Genomic DNA, 22090 nt, shown 5'->3' on the forward strand with positions numbered 1-22090 from the left:
AGCTACAGGCTCAGCAGTGTCCAATACTGGCCATAATACTTAAAATACAAATAAAAATCCTTTGGCTGATAAACGAGAACATTTAAGAAAATGAAATTATTTCGGAAAATGTGTGACCTGGACAGAGGCGGTACTGATTGTGGTGAATTAGTAGCACTGAGATTTTTGGTGATTACATTGCAAGCTAAATTTCTTTTAATAAGCATGTCAGTTGCATTATTCAAAGAAATAAATCATATTTACTGATTCACGAACAATGAGATTTATACAGCAAGTATTATCTAACGTCACTATACCAGGATAAATGTAAATCATCAAATTACATAGAGCTCTCTTAGCAAATCTTAGAAACATTACAAAAGCGAAATATCGAACTAGTGACTTCATCAAATCAGTTTAGGAACATTTTGGGTTACTCAAAAATTATAAATGATCAGCCAATTCATCTGTATAGATGGCAAAACGGAAAGTCCTAATTAACATCTTTACCTTGTTGTGTGAAGACCTCTGCTTCCATGCTCTCGTAATTCCTTCATTAATATAACAGATGGTGGCTTCACAAAGCACATTACAAAAACTGCCTTCTCCATCGTCTTTAGCTCACAGCTACCTACAACTATGCTTCCAGCCGAAAAACCTATCGGAGACATACATCGTCTACAATATCATTTACTAGTTCCATTTTAGTTTACATGAATATTATCGTATTCGGGTGCCCCAGTAGACTTTTTCAATAAAAAATCTTCAGGGAGAAACTTGCCCCCCCCCCCCCACGCTCCCTCTCGTATGTGCTAAGTGCTGGAACTGAAAATGATGGCTGACCGTCTAGTTCAAATGTTATATTGCGTAAGTTAAACGTTGTATATGAATATCATCAGTCTGGCGTTGGATGCAGCACGTCGTGGCTTCTAAAGTTCATAGAATTTCTTAAGTACAGAGTATTGATTTCCGGCTGACAGCGCACAAAGTTTAGTGTTAAACAAAACAGTTAAAGCATACGTAGTATAACTGTGGCCTCACGTGTTTTTGAAATAAAAGAATTCAGTAAAACCGTGATGATACATATTAACACATTATTTATAATAAACTACAGTTCAGCAAGAAATGTTAACGGAATGCTTACTACTTCAACAATGCTAATAAAATCCTAAATTTTGAAAACACTGTAGAAAACATTGAGCCTCTGTTAAAGTACTAGAACCCCCGTGCATATTATCCAACTTGATGTGAAAATATGATCCAGTACTGTAAGTTTTAGTGCTACATAGCATTAATGAACTTTGATGATTTCCCGAACTACATCATACCAGAGTGACAGGTAATTCGATGCCACTGTGTTCATGTCAGACTGTTTCATTATGATGTGTAAAACAGTCACTGAAAGTCTGAAATAATTCATTTTAAAACGTTGTCTCGACTTTACTGTAGTTGGCAGTGGAATAAAATTGACCAGGTTTAGCATTTAACATGTAGCAGTGTAACAGTAGTTGTTGAGGTCTTCAGTCCTGAGACTGGTTTGATGAAGCTCTCCATGCTATTCTATCATGTTAAAGCTGCTTCATATCTACATCTACATTTATACTCCGCAAGCCACCCAACGGTGTGTGGCGGAGGGCACTTCACGTGCCACTGTCATTACCTCCCTTTCCTATTCCAGTCGCGTATGGTTCGCGGGAAGAAAGACAGCCAGAAAGCCTCGGTGCTCGCTCGAATCTCTCTAATTTTACATTCGTGATCTCCTCGGGAGGTATAATTTAGGGGGAAGCAATGTATTCGATACCTCATCCAGAAACGCACCCTCTCGAAACCTGGACAGCAAGCTAAACTGCGATGCAGAGTGCCTCTCTTGCGGAGTCTGCCACTTGAGTTTGCTAAAAATCTCCGTAACACTATCACGGTTACCAAATAACCCCGTGACAACGCGCCGCTCTTCTTTGCATCTTCTCTATTTCCTCTGTCAACCAGACCTGGTACGGATTCCACACTGGTGAGCAATACTAAAGTATAGGTCGAACGAGTAAGCCAGCTGCTGCAACGTACATCCTTGTGAATCTGCTTAATCACCTCTTGGTCTCCCTCTAAGATTTTTACCCTCCACGCTGCCCTCTAATACTAAATTGGTATTCCCTTGATGCCTCAGAACGTGTCCTACCAGCCGATCCCTTCTTCTAGTCAAGTTGTGCGACACTCTTCTCCCCAATTCTATTGAATACCTCATTAGTTACGTGATCTACCCATCTAATCTTCAGCATTCTTCTGTAGCACCACATTTCGGAAGTGTCTATTCTTTTCTTACCTAAACTATTTATTGTCCATGTTTCGCTTCCATACTTGGCTAAACTCCATACAAAAACTTTCAGAAACGACTTCCTGACACTTAAATATATACTCGATGTCAACAAATTCTTTATCAGAAACGAGTGTAACAGTAAGGTACTTTAAACGCAGTTTCACTAGTTACGGATCCTGAAAGTGTGAAACGAGTCTAACTGGTACAGTCGTTGCAGCTTCGGTCCAGGAGCAGCAGCAGACGGCGCGAGCCTCCCCACAGGAGAGGCTCCGCCCCCACCGCCTCCATCGCCGCCGCCCCCACCGCCTCCAACTGTCGCCGCCCCCCATGCGTCGGGTGAGCCTGCGGGCGCTGCGGCTGTGCCGGCGCATGGTGGCCAGGCTGCTAGAGATGTTCGCCGAGCGGCCGCTGGGGCAGCGAGCGCTGCACGCTGTGGGCAACGCTATGTGGGCTGCTGAACGGGCCACCATCTGGGCTGGCTCTGCCACGGCTGACTTCGCAGGTGAGGCTCCGTTCCGTACCACTGTGACGTTCCTGTGCTGGGACGTGCCTGCTACAGTCACGGAGATATCTCATGCCCTTCAGTGAATCAGGTAATACAAAAATTCAGAGAATCATCCCATAATCGGAATATTTAGCTTATTTCTAAATTTCCAGTCTCATTCAAAGCAGTCCCCTAAAGTTGATACGCAATACTTCTAGCGCTGCTTCCAGCGCTTGCTTGCTGAACAGTTTCAAAATTTCCTAAGATTACACATGACACTCTTCTATGGAGTCAAAAACGCTGCCACTTTAATTTAGTATTGGGACGAGGAGAAAATACGAAGGGGCTAGATCAGGTGTTAGTCAGCTGTCACTTTTTTGCCAGGAATCCCCTCAGTGAGCGAAATGTTTTACCACGATACAGCAAATAACTTAGTATTGGGAGAACTATCTTCACTCGAATTTTTTCTCGTGTGTATGGGACAATGGTGAAAGTTCCCTCACTATAGTATTATTTGGAACGAAATGACAGCATCAAATCCACTTACTTATTCTTCATTATGACTGCTTTCGGCCAAGACCATTTTCCATTAGTTACCTGAACAATATTCAAAACAAGGTACGTACTGTGGAAGTTCAATGTGAAAGAAAGAAGCAACGAGCATCAAAACATGGCTGTAAAACTGTCTAAACTCATAATGTTTTGCGGTAAAGTTAGTGTAGAATATTAATCGTGCTACTTTCATGAGCTTGGCGGAAGAGTTATACGACAGTATTTCATTAATCTTGTTTTCATGTATTATTCTATGGTACTTAATTTCGAAGAGTTCCTTAGATACCGACATTGGTAACTGAAACCGGAGGTGGTAATGAAAAAAATTGTGCTCATTTGACTTCATACCTCTTCCATCTTCAAAACTTTGCAGAATAGCGTCCATGTGACTCTTTTTCTTTCCTATTCCATCATCCTTGAGGCTGGCCTTCCACGAATTTCCCTCCAGTGCCAACCTCTTCATCTCTGAGTAGCAGTTGCAAACAGTCCTCAATTGTCGGCTCCAAGTGTTCCAATCTTTCTCTACAGTATTTGCCCTCTCCATCTCTCTGGTACCATGGAAGTCAGTCCCTGACGTCTTAACAGATGTCCTGTCAGCCTGTCCCTTCTCATCAGTTTTTTCACGTATTCCTTTCCTCTATGATTCTGCGTAGAACCTCCTCATTCCTTACCTTATCAGTCCACATAATTTTCAACATTCGTCTGTAGCACTGGTTCAGACGAGTCGATTTGCCTGTACCTAGACAGCATCCACATTATGTAAAACATTTACTGGTAGTAGGGTATACCGATTGCTCTGCGATGACTTCATTAATTCTACGAGATACGTTTGAAGTTCTCTAACGCTATAGATACAGCAATAAGGAATAGCGCAGTAGGCAACACAGTTGAAGAGGAATTGACGTCTCTAAAAAGGGCCGTCACAGAAGTTGGGAAGGAAAACACAGATACAAAGAAGGTAGCTGCGAAGAAACCATGGGTAACAAGAAATACTGCAGTTCATTGATGAAAGGAGGAAGTACAAACATGTTCCGGGTGAAATCAGGAATACAGAAATAAAAGTCGCTGAGGAATGAAATAGATAGGAAGTTCAGGGAAGGTAAGACGAAATTTCTGCAGGAAAAATGTGAAGACATCGAAAGATATGATTGTCGGAAGGACAGACTCAGCATACAGGAAAGTCAAAACAACCTTTGCTGACATTAAAAGCAACGATGGTAACATTAAGAGTGCAACGGGAATTCCACTGTTAAATGCAGAGGAGAGAGCAGATAGGTGGAAAGAATACATTGAAAGCCTCTGAGGGTGAAGAAGATTTGGCTGATGTGATAGAAGAAACAGGAGTCGATTTAGAAGAGATAGGGATCCAGTATTAGAATCGGAATTTGAGCTTTGGAGGACTTAACGGTCAAATAAGGCAGAAGGGATAGATAACATTCCATCAGAATTTCTAAAATCATTAGGGGAAGTGGCAACAAAACGACTATTCACGTTGGTGTGTAGAATGAGTCTGGCGACATACCATCTGACATTCGGAAAAGCATCATCCACACAATTCCGAAGACGGCAAGACCTGACAAGTGCGATAATTATCGCACAATCAGCTTGACAGTTCATGCATCGAGGCTGGTTACAAGAATAATATACAGAAAAATGGAAAAGGAAATTGAGAATGCGCTAGGTGACGATCAGTTTGGCTTTAGGAAAAGTAAAGGGACGAGAGGCAATTCTGACGATACGGCTGATAATGGAAGCAAGGCTAAAGAAAAATAAAGACACCTTCATGGGGTTTGTCGACTTGGAAAAAGCGTTAGACAATATAAAATGGTGCAAGCTGTTAAAGATTCTGAGAAAAGTAGGGGTAATCTATAAGGAGAGACGGGTCATATACAATATGTACAACCTCCAAGAGGGAATAATAAGAGTGGACGATCAAGAACGAAGTGCTCGTATTAAGAAGGGTGTAAGACAAGGCTGTGGCCTTTCGCCCCTACTCTTCAATCAGTACATCGAGGAAGCAATGATGGAAATAAAAGAAAGGTTCAGGAGTGGAATTAAAATACAAGGTGAAAGGATATCAATGATACGATTCGCTGATATTGCTATCCTGAGTGAAAGTGAAGAAGAATTAAATGATCTGCTGTACGGAATGAAGTCTAATGAGTACACAGTATGGTTTGAGAGTAAATCGGAGAAAGACGAAGGTAATGAGAAGTAGTAGAAATGAGAACAGCGAGAAACTTAACATCAGGATTGATGGTAACGAAGTCAATGAAGTTAAGGAATTCTGCTACCTAGGCAGTAAAATAACCAATGACGGACGGAGCAAGGAGGACATCAAAAGCAGACTCGCTATGGCAAAAAAGGCATTTCTGGCCAAGAGAAGTCTACTAATATCAAATACCGGCCTCAATTTGAGGAAGAAATTTCTGAGGATGTACGTCTAGAGGACAGCATTGTATGGTAGTGAAACATGGACTGTGGGAAAACCGGAACAGAAGAGAATCGAAGCATTTGAGATGTGGTGCTACAGACGAATGTTGAAAATTAGGTGGACTGATGAGGTAAGGAATGAGGTTCTACGCAGTCGGAGAGGAAAGGAATATGTGGAAAACACTGATAAGGAGAAGGGACAGGATGATAGGACATCTAAGACACGAGGGAATTACTTCCATGGTACTAGAGGGAGCTGTAGAGGGCAAAAACTGTAGAGGAAGACAGAGATTGGAATACGTCAAGCAAATAATTGAGGACGTAGGTTGCAAGTGCTACTCTGAGATGAAGAGGTTAGCACAGGAAAGGAATTCGTGGCGGGCCGCATCAAACCAGTCAGTAGACTGATGACCAAAATAAACTCTCTCGTTAGCCAGCTCCTAAAGGAGCCTTGCCAGAGCTGTAGTATTGCTCAATTTGGTAGAGGCGTTGTCGCACTACTTCTGCTTCGTCAGCGTCGGGACTGAGTGTGCTTAGACTACTAATTTTTCTTACTTGATAGTGCGTGTTGTACCCAGTGACGGCACCTCCGCCATTCCAGCAAAAACGTTGTTTGAATGCGGAAGAGTAGGGTGTCGCGCGACAGTTCTCCTTCCTTTGGCTTCTTTCAGTACGGGGCACACGTCTTACTTTTGACCCAGCTACACCAAGTATATAGCATGCAGTCCGAAACGTCTATTCTTGTGATTCACTTAACGCCCTTCTACGATAGTTCCTGCAGTTAAGCGTATGATGTTTGACCCCAGTTTTCGTCATCCGCAAGAGTCAATGGTTTTTGCTTGGCTCAAAGGTACTTAGCCAACATGCTCCTTTGGCAGGCGGTGAGATTCAACTGCAGTCTTGCCGAGCTTACGATAAATTAACTGGGCAGGCGACATTAGTAGTAGGTAAAATATTGTGGGTTCTTGAACGACATGAATGGTTTCGCCTCGGATGTACCAAGTGGTCAGCCAAATACACCAGAAGAGTCGTGATGGTCCTGATAGCGAGATCAGAACGTTCTGTTGTTTCATAAGGAACAAAATTTGACCTAAAGACCCAGATTTTATCAACAAGTCACGAGAACCTGCAGACTTCCATAGTATTAATACCCTTAACTTCCTGAAGATAATGCGGTTGCCTATAATGAAGTATAGCCAGAAAAAACTACCCAAATACTTTCCAATCTTCATAAGTCGTGCACAGATTGGCTGCTAGCTTCAAATCTTCAGAAACATAAAAATGTCAACTTCACAATGCGAAAAGTACATTACGACTATAATGCCACTTAGTCGCCACTTAGTCGAATTGGAATGGGTCAACTGTAATAATGAGGTGAAATTTTATGAAGGATATTACTTAAAAGTAAACTTCATGACAAATAATAGAATATTGCTTAAGGGTGAGAGACCCTATACCAAAAGGGAATCACTGCGAGAAGGGGTAGCAGCCGTAGTAAAAAGTTTATTGAAACTGTCATGGAGACTCTGGAAACCTGAACTGGCAGAGGCATAGACGCCACTTAGGGCACGGAAACTTTCAAAGTAAAGGGCAGATCTAGCGCAAAAGAACAAAAAACATTAATTTTTAATGCTTAATTTATTAGACTCATACTTTAAGAAAGACATCAATTTCACTATTGAAATATGCTTAGAAATATTTGTTTCAAAAATTTTCTTTTGCCTCCGCGCCTGCCTTTCCATCTGCCATACACCTACTCTACATCAGACATTATTTTGTGTTAATTTTCAGTCTCACATCGAAACGACTGCAGATGTGTGTAGTAGTCTCAGAAAGGAATGAAGGGCAAGGAATCAGAAGATGGAAAAATCACTAGGAGCTGCTAACAGATCACTAAAAACCCACACTCTGCCAATACATAACGGAAAATCCATTAGGGACAATGTACATAGTGCGAAAATGAAGCAAGCAGTGTGGCAGATAGTGTTGTATAATCTTTCCACAGATGAGAACCCTCGTCACTTCCATTGTGACACATCGTGGTGCAAATGTCTCCAGGCAGAAGCCAGTGTTAAGTCATAAACCCATAAAATGGTTTGCCACTTAGTGTTTCAAATATGAAGCCAACACTGATACCTAGCCAACCCTAAACCGCTGAAAAATGTGTACATGTGAAAACATGAAACATGAATTAGAGCTACAATCACTTCATATGGATGCGTTGTCCGAACACAGCGTGTCGTCAAATATTTTGAAGATATCTGTGCATGCCAGCTGTCTAGCGTTTAACAGTGGAAATGTAGTCAGGATAAAGTGTCTTCAGAGATTAGACTTCCATCCAAGTGCATTCGCACTGAGGATACTGAGAAGCATGGATGAAGCACATCTTGACAAATCCCAGAGGAAGATAATACGAGAACATCGGAAAGTTGGCTAGGCAGACAGGCGAAGGGAATACTCCAGGAAGACAAAGATCATCATGGAGGTTGTGGATATTGACAGTAGTAATCACCAGCGGTATGGCAATACTGTTAAAAATAGAAATGACAAATAAGATTTGGCGAAAATAATGTACCTTTTCTCAGGAACTATAAAAGATAACGTCCTGAAATTTGGCAGAATTCTTCTCACTTTCTGAATAATCCTGTGCAGCACGTAGTCTTTTTTTTTTTTGACAGAAGAATTAAAGCAGCTAGGGTTAGCATAAAACGGAAAAAGTTAATTTGAAAGTAACTGAGTTTAAACAAAAATCGGTTGCATAGGTTTCACCATCCTTTTATGCAGGTGTAAGCTATAAATTTTCAGCTTTAATTCTCAGTTCGAGAAAGTGTTGATAATATGTACATTCGTAATTAAAAATTCAAATCCTTATAAAATGTGTTAACATAAACAAAAACCACATAGAATATCATGTGCACTATTTTGTACAAGTGTCAAGATTTAAGACATTTGTATGTAGTAAATATCTATGTTTAAATGGCAGCACGTGTTTTGTTAAACGTCTCCCTTAAAGGGCCAGTACTGAGGTTACATGCGTGTGCTGAAGTCCTAGGTAACATACTCATAGTGACTGCGAGGACAAGGTAAGTCTAGTTCCAGCCTGGACATTGGCTGCAAGTAATCATTTTTCAGTGGTCCATATGCGAATGGAACAGGAAGAAAGGTAGGATACAGGGAGAAATACCGTATCCCGCACATTTCAGTGACGAGTGGAGTATTGCTGTAGTTGGGAACTGACTGATTAGTAGAGTCCTGTTTCCCAGGCGGCATTATGACTTCCGCTAATGACACACGGGGCTTGGGCAAATTACTGCGAAACAAATGCCTTAAAGCGAAACGTAATAATTCCTTGCGTATGTGTCGTTATTGTTTCATATCGTGTAATTTGATATACAGTTAAGTCAACTTTCAGCGTACTTTCTAGATCTATAACGGTACGTACGTACATGCATAAAAACTGATTTAAGCAATGCTAATTACAGGATTGCAGTTACCAATGAATGACCCAAAAGACTACAGAACCAGTAAGGGAATTGCTCTCGATGAACATCACTACTTGCAAAAGATACTTAGATTTCAAAATGCAGCATATCAGAACGTCCACCTGAATCTCGACTATGCAGTCAGGCCCCAACCGCAGCACCACTTCGGAAGTACCTATATATTACAAATGAAACCATTCGCCATGTCATTTGACAAGTGACTGAAAATGTCTTGTGGTTCCCAACGTGCTCCCTAGTTTTCGGTTTCTTAAGAAATAGAATGTATCATACCATAAAAATAAAATTTTATAAAGATATCAGCCTGTCAATGTTCAGCATTAGAGTTCGGTATGTGCTTTTGTTAAACGGTTATATTATCATGGCCTAAAAGTGTACATCTATAGCTACATCTGCATACACTGATCAGTCATAACATTATGACCACAGACCTAGTAACTTATTTCATGTATCAGCTCTGCATTGTGCCCCATGTTGTGGGGTTAATCTAAAATTACAAACTTCAAAAATAAAACAAAACGCAATGTCACAAATTGTTTCAGATCGTCAGCCAGTACCTTTCGCGTGGTACCTCATGATGCCTATAGTTACGATGCTGGTTGTCATCAGGACCGGAGCTTCCGTCGCAGAAAGGTACCTCGACGTCCAGATTCCGGACAACAGGGCACTGGTAAGGCTGTAAACGCCCACACACTTTCTACTGACTTGTGCAAAGTAGAGGCTCATTCAAGGTTCTGCCCCAATGAAGCTTAATTTTCTGCTAAGTATTTTCGAGAGTTTGAGTAAAGAATTGATTCAAAATTGATTTTTGAAGGAACTAATTATCAAAAGTGCTGCTGGGTTCTTAAACATTGGAAGTTTATGTTCGCTAACGTCTCAAATGTATACATTAAAGAGATGAAAATATTTAAAACATTGTCACTTAAGTAGCATATTCTAACTTGGTTTCTGTTTGTTCAACACTTGCACCTCCCATAAGACTTGCCATTGACGGATGCCTCTCACCTAAAGTTTGTTGCGCTTCAATTACGTGCGGGATCGTAACAGTACTACGTGCCTTAGTTTCTGTTCAGTAATTTCCAATAGATTCTGTTGTAATGTGTTGGAGAGCATTCATCTATACCCCAATCACAGTAGCACCATACACTGCAGTCATATGACAGTACTATGTGAAGTAATGAAGGTGCAAGAAGTATGTTGAAGACCCTTACGAGGGAGAAAAGTTGTGGGATATCTGCAAGGCATACAGGTATAAAGGTTTACATGTAAGCATGTTCAAGATATTTCCGTGATGGCTGGTTAAAATACACGTAGCGTAGCGTACCCAGCCAGTGAAGTTTCATTAGTAACACGATTCGGAGGCTTGACTCATCAGCCGAATGAGTGTCTCTTAGGGAGCCAACAGTGTCGAAAATATTACTGTATGAAGCAATTTTGACTGCGCAGCACTCTGTGGTCAGTAAGAAAATCTTTCAGAAATTAAGACACACCTGTATTCCTACGTTTCTTATGTATTTTGGTAGATAGTAATGCATTAAGATTAAGATCTTTAGCGTTCGCCAACTTTTCTAGTCGTGTTGAGTATTTAGATTTCCTTGGATTAGAGATAGTTTCGTCCTAGAAAATATTAGTCTAAATACATCAGTGGATATTTTTACACGATTTCTGATTTACTAGGCAACAGATTATTTTCCAAATGTTATCGATAGAATCAAATATTTCCATTTAAATGTGTGTGTAGTAATACAGGCTGTATGTCGGGTGGTATATATTTAGACGTTAGCTTTGGCACTAGGAGCAACGGAGGGTAAAAACAGCACGGTTTGATAATCGAATGATTGTTAATGTTAAATGCCTGAATTTTCTATTCCACAGGTGATCTGGCTTGAAACACAGCGCAACCACCTGGAACAACTTCAGACTTCAACAATGGGGAACATTCGCACCCAGTGCGTCAACGAAGGTGTAAGTTACTCCTCTAGCAGTATCCACGAACAACTTCCTGAAATTGTGTAACTGTCGTGGAAAGCTGTAACCTGCTGGGGTGGAGTATCACGTAACTAAAACTGCGAGATATGAAATGGTTGGTCGTGCGGTAGCGTTCCCGGGTTCGATTCCCGGCGGGGTCAGGGATTTTCTCTGCCTTGTGATGGCTGGGTGTTGTGTGATGTTCTTAGATTAGTTAGGTTTAAGTAGTTCTAAGTTCTATGGGACTGATGGCCTCAGAAGTAAAGTCCCTTACTGCTCAGAGCCATTTGAACCATTTGAACCCTATCTCACTCTGTTACTCGCTCCTGTGAAAGGGAACGCGTTATGCAAATCTTGGTGCCTCCGGCATCCATCGAGAAAAGATAACCTGAAGATGCCTAAATAAGGCGAAACGCGTCGTTGAAAAATAAACTAAAATTGCAACCGAGACTTTTTAACTGATAATGTTAAGCACTGGTTTGCTGTATGCCACACATGGGTTAGAAGAAAGAGGTGAAAACTGCCTCACAAGGTTATCCTCAGGAGTGCGATACTAACATTATTCCACCACACAAGAGAGAATAGTATGCACCGAATTGTCAAAAGAAAGGTCTTGCATCAGATCTTTTCAAAGGTACAATAAATATTGGACGTTACTAGTGTCTCCAGTGGAACTGTAAATAGAACGTCTGACTCAGCTTCCCTGCACTGTACAACGATTTAGAGTATAATGTTCGCTGTCATTATTCATATGTATTCATTATTTCATTGTACACAGATGCATCTGAGAATACATGGTTGCATGCATCACTTACTCTGATTTTACATTCACATATGGAAATGAAAGTGTGTAATCAATAACAAACATGTTCGCTAATGGTGCGACGATTTAAATACGCTGCTGTGGAACAGATGTCTTAATTTGGAATCTGAAAATAATTTAATTAGGTATCATTTTCCGTTGCCTCCTGCATACCCCAGTCTAGGGGCAGTTTCCCACGCCAAGGGCTACAGTGCCCTGAGCCGCCTCCTGCTCCTCCACCCTCCCAGACAAGGCCGCTGGCAGAAGCAGTAGTTAAGCAGAAACCTTCGGCCGTCATTGATCGTTTTTATTGATAAGATGAGCAGTGGCCGATATGTAACCTAGGACCTATGACATTCTAATTAGTTGAATACTCTACCCCCAAGACCTCGATGACAAGTCAAGCGACTGCAGTCTCGGTACCTGCCAATATTGCAGGTGTGTTCAGTATGCGTCAGGATGATTACGTCAGCGCTCAAATGTGCTGAGAAACGGCTTCTAGGTAACTTACATACTCTCGCCAGGTTTTTATGTAGTCAACACTAAAACGGTTTCTGGTATATGAACTACTGAAGTCATTCTGTATGACACAAATGTTAAATTTCTGCTGCAGGTCCCCGAGCAGAGTTTGATGAACACGTGGCCCTTTAACATCGTAAACAGCGCAGCGCATCTACTTGGAATCGTACCGGTGAGAGCTGATCAGGTAGGTACCGTAACCCTACTAAAAAACAGCCCCTTCCAAAAATACGTGCTTCCAACACAATGGCGTTTCAGTTGGTGGTAACACCTTGGGACGTACAAATATGGCGCTGCGTGCCAAGGTTCTAGACAAGTTTTAAGGGAACGAATTCAGCAAAAAACTGATTCAGTTCCCAAGTATAGTGCTCTCGTCAGATGTCGAATAAAAATTACTGTTATTAGTGTTCGTTGAAAACCCGCCAGGGTAGCAGAGAGCGCTAATGCGCTGCTTTCTGGACTCGGGTAGGCGCGCCGGCCCCGTGTAGAATCCGCCCGGCAGATTAAGGACACGGCAGATGTGCCCGTCAGCCTGGATGTGGTTTCTGTGGTTTTCCGCATCGTACTAGGTGAATACCGGGCTGGTCCCCACGTCCCGCCTCAGTTACACGACTCGCAGACATTTGAAACACATTCACACTACTTCACGATTTACACTAAACGCAGACAGCTGGGGTAAACTACCTGCGTCCTAGGGGTATGGGTGGCGGCAGGAAGGGCATCCCGCCACCCCTTGAAAGAAAGACACAGACTCGAAGAATGTAACGGAGCTAAAAACCATGTACATTCACAGCAAGCTGCTGTACAGACCCTGAAAGTGTACTCCATAATATTAGCAATTTCCGGTCTTCGTCTGTTGATATGATGGTTTAGGAGAAATTTGTCTCTTGGTAGGCGTCCTAATAACTCTTGATAGTGAAAGTCCATGATGAAAAACCAGTGATTCCGAATTTTCTATTCTGTAATATCGGTTGAGGTATTAAATGACACGCATATTACTCGGTAGACTTTCCAGCTTCCTGACTCAAGTTGCAATCCTCCCCCACTGCAGGACACAATTGTAGCGTGCAGCATTACAATGTATAACGTAACTGTCGGGACTATGGGAAATAGCGCCAATGGTGTGTTGGAGCGAAATACAATTGGCACCCCTGCACAAGCCGATGTTTAATTTGTAACTGCCCGAAGTTTCATTGTACGTCTGTCGGTTATTAGTCAACGCTGAATTTGGTAGAATGCTGTGTCGCACAGTAGGCGAATTAAGAGATGGTAGAGTTACAGGAGCAACGCGTTCCAATGGCCCTCCCTTGGCCACTGGAAAAACTATTCCTGGTCAGAGCAAAAACAGGTAGGCAGCCCTGAAACTTTCCGCTGCAACATTGATTGTAACTACTATTTCCTACTCTTACCAGGTACTCTATCCTTCCTAATTCTAAATGATATAAATAAATCTGTCCTGTGGTGTTACTTTTGAATATGAAAATTGAAATTGATTTCATCAAAAGTAAAATACTTCGTGCTGTGGATCTTAGTCTTGGCTGAATAGAGGAAAATTATTAATTTTGCAGTAATGCGTGGCTTCTCCAGAGTGCAATTGAGCGCACCCGAGATTAGTTCTCCTTACCAGCCAGCGTAAGAAACAGCTTTCCTAGATCTGCGTCGTAATGTAGCTCTAAAAAAATTCTTGACGCTGTTACTGGAGAGAGTCAGATAAGATTCTGAACAACTATGAGAGTCTGATCGGTAGGGCAAGTTCCACAAATTTTTGCTTTTCACAAAGTAAAACCCTATCATTCAAAAAGACCGTGTTATTAAACAGGCATCGCATAACACTACTTAGCATTCAATTCTTCTGCTCGCTTGCATTTTGTATCATAATTACTAGGAGAGGAAAGATGAGCATAACATTCACTTAAAAAATGAGAGCAATTTTACCTTTTAAGATAAGTTTTCATAAAAACATTGTTCTGTGTTAAACTATTATAGTATATATTCAGCTTCTTATAAGAGCGTATATTAGCAAAAAAAACACAAACCATGGACCTTGACGTTGGAGGCGCATGCGTGCCTCAACGATACAGATAGCCGTACCGTAGGTGCTACCACAACGGAGGGGTATCTGTTAAGAGGCCAGACAAACGTGTGGTTCCTGAAGAGGGGCAGCAGCCATTTCAGTGGTTGCAAGGGCAAGTCAGGATTTTTGACTGATCTGACCCTACAACACTAACCAAAACGGCCTTGCTGTTGTGGTACTGCGAACGGCTGAATGCAAGGGGAAACTACAGCGGTAATTTTTCCCGAGGGCATGCAGCTTTACTGTATGATGAAATGATGGCGTCCTCTTGGCTAAAATATTCCGGAGGTAAAATAGTCCCCATTCGGGTTACTCAAGAGGATGTGGTTATCAGGAGAAAGAAAACTGGCGTTCTACGGGTCGGAGCGTGGAATGCCAGATCCCTGAATCGGGCAGGTAGGCTAGAAAATTTAAAAAGGGAACTGGATAGGTTAAAGTTAGTGGAAATTAGAAGTTCGGTGGCAGGAGGAACCCGACTTTTGATCAGGTGAATACAGGGTTATAAATACAAAATCAAATAGGGGTAATGCAGGAGTAGGTTTAATAACAAATAAAAAATAGGAGTGCGGGTAAGCTACTACAAACAGCACAGTGAACGCATTATTTTGGCCAAGATAAACACAAAGCCCAAAGCTACTACAGTAGTAAAAGTTTATATGCCAACTGGCTCTGCACATAAAGAAATTGATGAAATGCATGATAAAATAAAAGAAATTATTCAGGTAGTGAAGGGAGACGAAAATGTAATAGTCATGGGTGACTGGAATTAGAGTGTAGGAAAAGGGAGAGAAGGAAACATAGGTGATTAGGGATTGGGGCAAAAAAATGAGAGGAAGCCGCCTGGTAGAATGTTGCACAGAGCGTAACTTAACCATAGCTAACACTGGGTTCAAGAATCACCAAGGAAGGTTGTATACATGGAAGAACCCTGGAGATACTAAAAGGTTTCAGAAAGATTATAGAACGGTGACAGATTTAGGAACCAGGTTTTAAATTGTAAGACATTACCAGGGGCAGATGTGGACTCTGACCACAATCTATTGGTTATGACCTGCAGATTAAAACTGAAAAAACTGCAAAAAGGTGGGAATTTAAGGAGATGGGACATTGATAAACTGAAAGAACCAGGGGTTGTACAGTTTCAGGGAGAGCATAAGAGAACAATTGACAGGAAAAGGGGGAAAGAAATACAGAAGAAGAAGAATGGGTACCTTTGAGGGATGAAGTAGTGAAGGCAGCAGAGGATCAAGTAGGTAAAGAAGAGGGCTAGTAAAAATTCTTGGGTAACAGAAGAAATACTGAATTTAATTGATGAAAGGAGAAAATACAAAAATGTAAGTGAAGCAGGCAAAACGGAATACAAACGTCTCAAAAATGAGATCGGCAGGAAGTGCAAAATGGCTAAGCAGGGATGGCTAGAAGACAAATGCAAGCATGTAGAGGCTTATCTCATGAGGGGTGAGATATACTGCCTACAGGAAAATTAAGGACTCCTTGGAGAAAAGAGAACCATTTCCATGAATATCAAGAGCTCAGATGAAAACCCAGTTCTAAGCAAAGAAGGGAAAGCAGAAAGGTGGAAGGAGTATATAGATTGTCTATACAGGGTCGATGTTCTTGGACAATATTCTGGAAATGGAAGAGGTAGATCAAATGGGAGATAAGATACTGTGTGAAGAGTTCGACAGAGCACTGAAAAATTTAAGTCGAAACAAGGCCCCGGGAGTAGACAATATTCCATTAGAACTACTGACAGCCTTGGGAGAGCCAGTCCTGACAAAACTCTACCATCTGGTGAGCAAGATGTGAAACAGGCGAAATTCCCTCAGGCTTCAAGAACAACATAATAAAGCCCAAAGAAAGCAGTTGTTCACTGATGTGAAAATTACCGAACTATCAGTTTGTCACAGCTGCAAAATACTAACGTGAATTCCGTACAGACGAATGGAAAAACTGGTAGAAGCCAACCTCGGGGAAGATCAGTTTGGACTCCATAGAAATGTTGGAACACGTGAGGCAATACTGACCCTACGACTTATCTTAGAAGCTAAATTAAAGAAGGGCAAACCTATGTTTCTAGCATTTGTAGACTTAGAGAAAGCTTTTGACAACGTTGACTGGAATACTTTCAAATTCTAAAGGTGTCGGGGGTAAAATACAGGGAGCGAAAGGCTATTTACAAATTGTACAGAAATGAGATGGCAGTTACAATAGTCGAGGGACATAAAAGGGAAGCACCGGTTGGGAAGGGAGTGAGACAGGGTTGTAGCCTCTCCCCGATGTTATTCAATCTGCATATTGAGCAAGCAGTGAAGGAAACAGAAGAAAAATTCGGAGTAGGTACTAAAATCCATGGAGAAGAAATAAAACTTTAAGGTTCGCCGATGACATAGTAATTGTCAGACACCAAAGGACTTAAACGAGCAGTTGAACGGAATGGACAGTGTCTTGGAAGGAGGATATAAGATAACCAACAAAAGCAAAACGAGGATAATTAAATGTAGTCAAATCGGGTGATGCTGAGGAATTAGATCAGGAAATATCACTTAAAGTAATAAACGAGTTTTGCTATTTGGGGAGCAAAATAGCTGACGATGGTCGAAATAGAAGATACAGAATGTAGACTGGCAATGGCAAGGAAAGCGTTTCTGAAGAGAAATTAAACATAGAGTATAGATTTAAGTGTCAGGAAGTCGTTTCTGAAAGTATTTGTATTGAGTGTAGCCATGTATGGAAGTGAAACACGGACGATAAATAGTTTAGACAAGAGAATAGAAGCTTTCGAAATGTGGTGCTACAGAATGCTGAAAATCAGATGGGTAGATCACATAACTAATGAGGTATTGAATAGAACTGGGAAAAGAGTTTTTGGCACAACTTGACTAGAAGAAGGAATCGGTTGGTAGGACATACTCTGGAGCAGCAATGATCACCAATTTACTACTGGAGGGCAGCGTGGATGGTAAAAATCGTAGAGGTAGACCAAGAGTTGAATACACTAAGCAGATTCAGAAGGATGTAGACTGCAGTAGGTACTGGGAGATAATGAAGCTTGCACAGTTGAGTATCATTGAGAGCTGCATCAAACCAGTCTCAAAGCTGAAGACCACAACAACATTGGCAAAAATATTTTGATATTTCTCAGAAATTGCGGCTATAGTTCATTTAACAATAGTACACCTCCTTTTAAAATACGTCCTTCCTTATTCGTGCCTACTATAAGAAAACATTAGTAGTCACGGAATAAACAAGTTTGTTAATCACGGAACGCTAACAAGCCAACAATGTTACTTACAATGCTTCGCTCTAGCAGGCGGAAGCGATAATTTCATTTGTTTACAACTTTCTCCGATACTTCCGTTTCATAATGTTTCATAATACAATAACATACTTCTTTTCTACCAAGTCGACAATTGTACAGTATTACAGTGGTAGGTAAACAAAATTTTGTTAGAAAATGTTTTTCGGGCAGTCGTAGCTCTCAGTATTTAGATGTCAGAGTTCGCATTACACGTTATGAAGTGATACTACCGCGTCAGCATTAAATTTCGCGTAAAACTCAAGAAAACCCATAGAGATATATCAAATGAGGCAGGACGTATACGGTGATGAGCGACTAAGCCGTTCTCGGTATTGCGATCGGTTAACACAGTTTAAAAATGGCCAGACGGAAGTTACAGATAATCGTCGCCCTTCGACGTTTAACGACGTTCATTTTAGGAAAATTAACGAAATTGAGTGCCAATCGAAGACTGTCAAGTTTCACAAGAATGTAAGATTTCAGTTGGATCTTGTCGTTAAATGTGACGCAGCGTATTGGAACGCATCGTGTTGTGGCTAGTTTCGTCCCATGGCTCGCGATTCAAGACTAGAAAGACCTTCGCCTCCCAATCTGAGAAGAGCTTTTGGCACGCGCAAATAAGAACGAGATGTTCCTTACGACAATCATAACTGGTGACAAGACGTGGGTCTACGGTTATGATGAGACCAATCTTCTCAATGTGTCGGGAAAGCTCGTCAGGTCAGATCACATGTCAAAGCCATGCTGATAGTTTGACTTCGAAGGATCAGTTTCACCTTGAATTCGTTCCACAGGGACAGACGGTTAATCTACGGTACTATCGAGACCCATATGAGAAAATGAGAAGGAATCGGCCTGAAATGTGGCGAGGCAGTTCATGGTTCTTGCATTACGATAACGTACCCGCAGATTAATCCCTGTTGGTGCGAGACTACTGCACAACAATCGAAATCACTGCTGCCTCATCGTCTATACTCGACAGTACCTGGCACCTGCAGACCACCTTGATTTCCAAAGTTGAAAATCCCGTTGAAAAGACGTAATTTGTGAAGATTTATTAGATAAAAGAAAACTCTGACGACGCTTCGCGCAATCCAGCAACAGACGTACAGACTACTTGCAGAAATGGAAACGGTGTTGCGAGCGATGTATCAATTGAGGAAAAGAGTATTTGGAAGGAGACCATGTACAATAAATAAGAGCAGAAAAAATTTGTGCTCAAAGTTCCGGTATTTTTTGAACAGACATTGTAAGTATGCTGAACGTTTGTAGGGCGCACAGGCTTACACTGGCTGAAATCTGGGAAGTGCGTCTACTGGTATGTGTACTTGATAAGGACTCTGAACAAGTCCTCAGCTCGTGGTCTAGTGGTAATGTTGTCGCCTCCGAATCGAGGGGTACCGGATCAATTCCCGGCAGGGTTGGGATTTTCGTCTCCCAGAAACTGGGTGTTGCCATCATTTCATCATTCAGGAACTGGCGAGACTGAAAAGTGAAGAGATTCGGAATTTGTACGGGCGCCGATAATCACGCCGTTGGGCGCCCCACAATCTGAATAATCATTCTCTGAATAATCATTCTCTGAACACAGAAATAATTAGAAATTCGTCATACTAGTTCCTTGAGATACTTAGGTATTTCCCAGGACTCTTCCAAAAATTCAGCGTAGTTCCTCCATTGTCCTATAGTCTTAAATGACGTGATCCTATATTCGTCCTCAACTATTGTAGCCAGATACTGTGTTTTCTGGTCAGTATAAGCATTGCACTGAATTTATCGAAATTTTAGAGCTGCCGTTTACTACAAAAACACGAGTATCCTTACTGTCGTCCAACAAAGGCACCTAAATGTACACAAGAGCAGTTAACGGACAATCTAAAACAGCAAAATCGTATGTGATTCGTTTATGTCAACACCAGTTAACTGTAACTACTCAACCTCGATATTATTGAACTTGACCATTACCGGAAGCACTCTGTGATTTTAGGGTAAATAAGTACAGTGGTGACTAAGAAAAACGAATCGAACTGTTAATGGTTTCAGATAAGATGCGCATAATACTGTCAATCCCGATTACGTACTAAATCAGTATAAGCTGACTGATGCCTTCTAATTCCCAGGTGCAATAATATTATGGTCGACTGATACGCTTACTGCGGAAAACATCCGGTGTTACATTTGGACACCGGCATCTAAGTAAACTTTGGGTTTACGAATTTTATCAATGCAACTCTATTAGTACTAATTTAAAGAATGTAAACCATAAATGTAGTTCAAAGATTCAGATAATATATTTCAGCATTTTAAAACCTTTGTGTTTCAAAATCCTTCATACTGACACTTATCCTCAACGTATCTCATCTCTACCTTTCTACTCATCTGGGCTTTATTCATAGATCCAGCGATAATATCGCTCCGACCGATTGTGTAACTGCAAATGTTTACTGCAGAAGCATTTTACACCAACTCTTTAGCACTTCAGTTCTGCTAGGATTTCCCTCCGTGAAATATAAAACTGCATCAATTTTTAGTACTTTAAATCTGCACGATGTACTTTAACATTTAATACAAACATTTCTAGTAAATTGAGGATACCTTTCACTCCCTACTTTTCCATGACTACAATTCGTAAGTAGTTCATGGTTTGCAAAAATCTGAATGTCGTCTCAATAACATTCGTAACACGTTCTGCGAGAGTGTTGCATTTCTTCCAATGGACTTAAATCAATCCTCTTCCAGTCGCAGACGATGCCTTTCTTGGTGGTGGATAGCTTGTGAAAGTAATTTTGCCAGCACAGCACACCTCATTCTCTCTCCAACAATAAAACTGAAGAGAATGAATTTAAGAGTAAGGTTGCCTTTTCCTCCCAGTCGTTTTCCATCCTAAAGAGTTTATTTCCTCTTCGGCAAGCAATGAAGCCTACCACCAAGTCTCTTTTTGGATACAGCCGACTTAACTGTTGGATTATTTATTACTTGATTATCTTCATCTTTAATTACCTGGATTATCTATTACAACTCTGAAAGAAGTTCCCATTGCGACTTCCCTAAACATCTGAAAGGTGGATGTAGCTGACAGTGCAGATTTAATAATTTCCATATTTTATTTATAACGCTGCGATCAAGATAATTTATACACAACAGATTACTCTGTAAATGAAGACAATTTTTTTCCAACCCAACTCCGTCCTCCCCGTTAATAAGCACTTAATTCTTGGTCTTCCATTCTTAATGTTTCCTCTTGGTTCTTGAACATAGTGTATTACGTCTTTCCCTATGACTCACTCCTTTCGTCATAATTTCGAATATCTAGCACCATTCTGCCTTTTACAACGCTGTTTCGAGATGAGTAAACCCTATGAACGAGTCTAGACGTTCCTTCAAGTTCGTTTCTACTAGCAAGAATGACGTAAGAACTGCCTATTACTCCGTGCCTATCAGCTTACATTTAGGAAAGATAACCTCGCCACTCCTATATTTTTCTTTTTCGTACTTCTGCGTATTCTTTGTCAGCAACCTGTACACTTCAGCCGTCAAACTGAGCTTAACAAATGCCCTCGCTGTTTTCAGGATTGTGTGGATGCTATTTTTGTTAAAAAATATATAGATCGTTTTTACCCGTTCACACAATATGAAAAGAGGGGGCAACCCGGAGTATAAATGTCATTTGTCGTTTGATTACATTTCTACAAATAAAATCATACTAACAAAACGATCACTCCCTCGTAACAGCCAAAGGACGAAAATGTGTAACAGACATTTACACAAAGTAAAGAGTAGCATTTCACGTTTAAAAAATCGGTAAAAATGAGGCCTGGGGGCCTATTTCGGCATTTTCTGCAATCATCCAAGCTGAGTCGCTAATCGCAGAAACTCCTGAAATTTATAGTACAATAGGTAATTTCATATACGGCCACAGGTAATTTCATAGTAGCATTAACAGTGCCTTACACCAAGAAAAGAAGCGAACATACTGCTCGAGCAGAATGTTTCCCCATCTTGTAACTTTTTAAAATTACACTACAGCACCTTTAGAAGATAGGTGAAAGCAATGCAATGGCAGCTCTGGATAAAGCCATTTAAGAGAAACTCCTTCAAATTAATTATGAATCACTAATGGTTGAGAGAAAGCTGTTACTTAAATATAAAATTCTGATAAGCAAAATG

General features: G+C 41.0%; 1 protein-coding gene across 3 annotated transcripts in view; it reads left to right on the top strand.

Moving 5' to 3' along the window:
- Positions 1–22090, top strand: part of LOC126272426 (uncharacterized) — a 53470-nt gene that overhangs the window by 20350 nt on the left and 11030 nt on the right. For all 3 annotated transcript variants that reach the window (XM_049975278.1, XM_049975279.1, XM_049975280.1), the window contains exons 4-7: positions 2508–2792; positions 9802–9929; positions 11135–11224; positions 12643–12735. In XM_049975278.1, the coding sequence (XP_049831235.1) occupies positions 2508–2792; positions 9802–9929; positions 11135–11224; positions 12643–12735 (596 nt within the window). The remainder of the gene's footprint in view (positions 1–2507; positions 2793–9801; positions 9930–11134; positions 11225–12642; positions 12736–22090) is intronic.

The sequence above is a fragment of the Schistocerca gregaria genome, chromosome 5, assembly GCF_023897955.1.
Source record: "Schistocerca gregaria isolate iqSchGreg1 chromosome 5, iqSchGreg1.2, whole genome shotgun sequence".
Classification (NCBI taxonomy): Eukaryota; Metazoa; Arthropoda; class Insecta; order Orthoptera; family Acrididae; genus Schistocerca; species Schistocerca gregaria.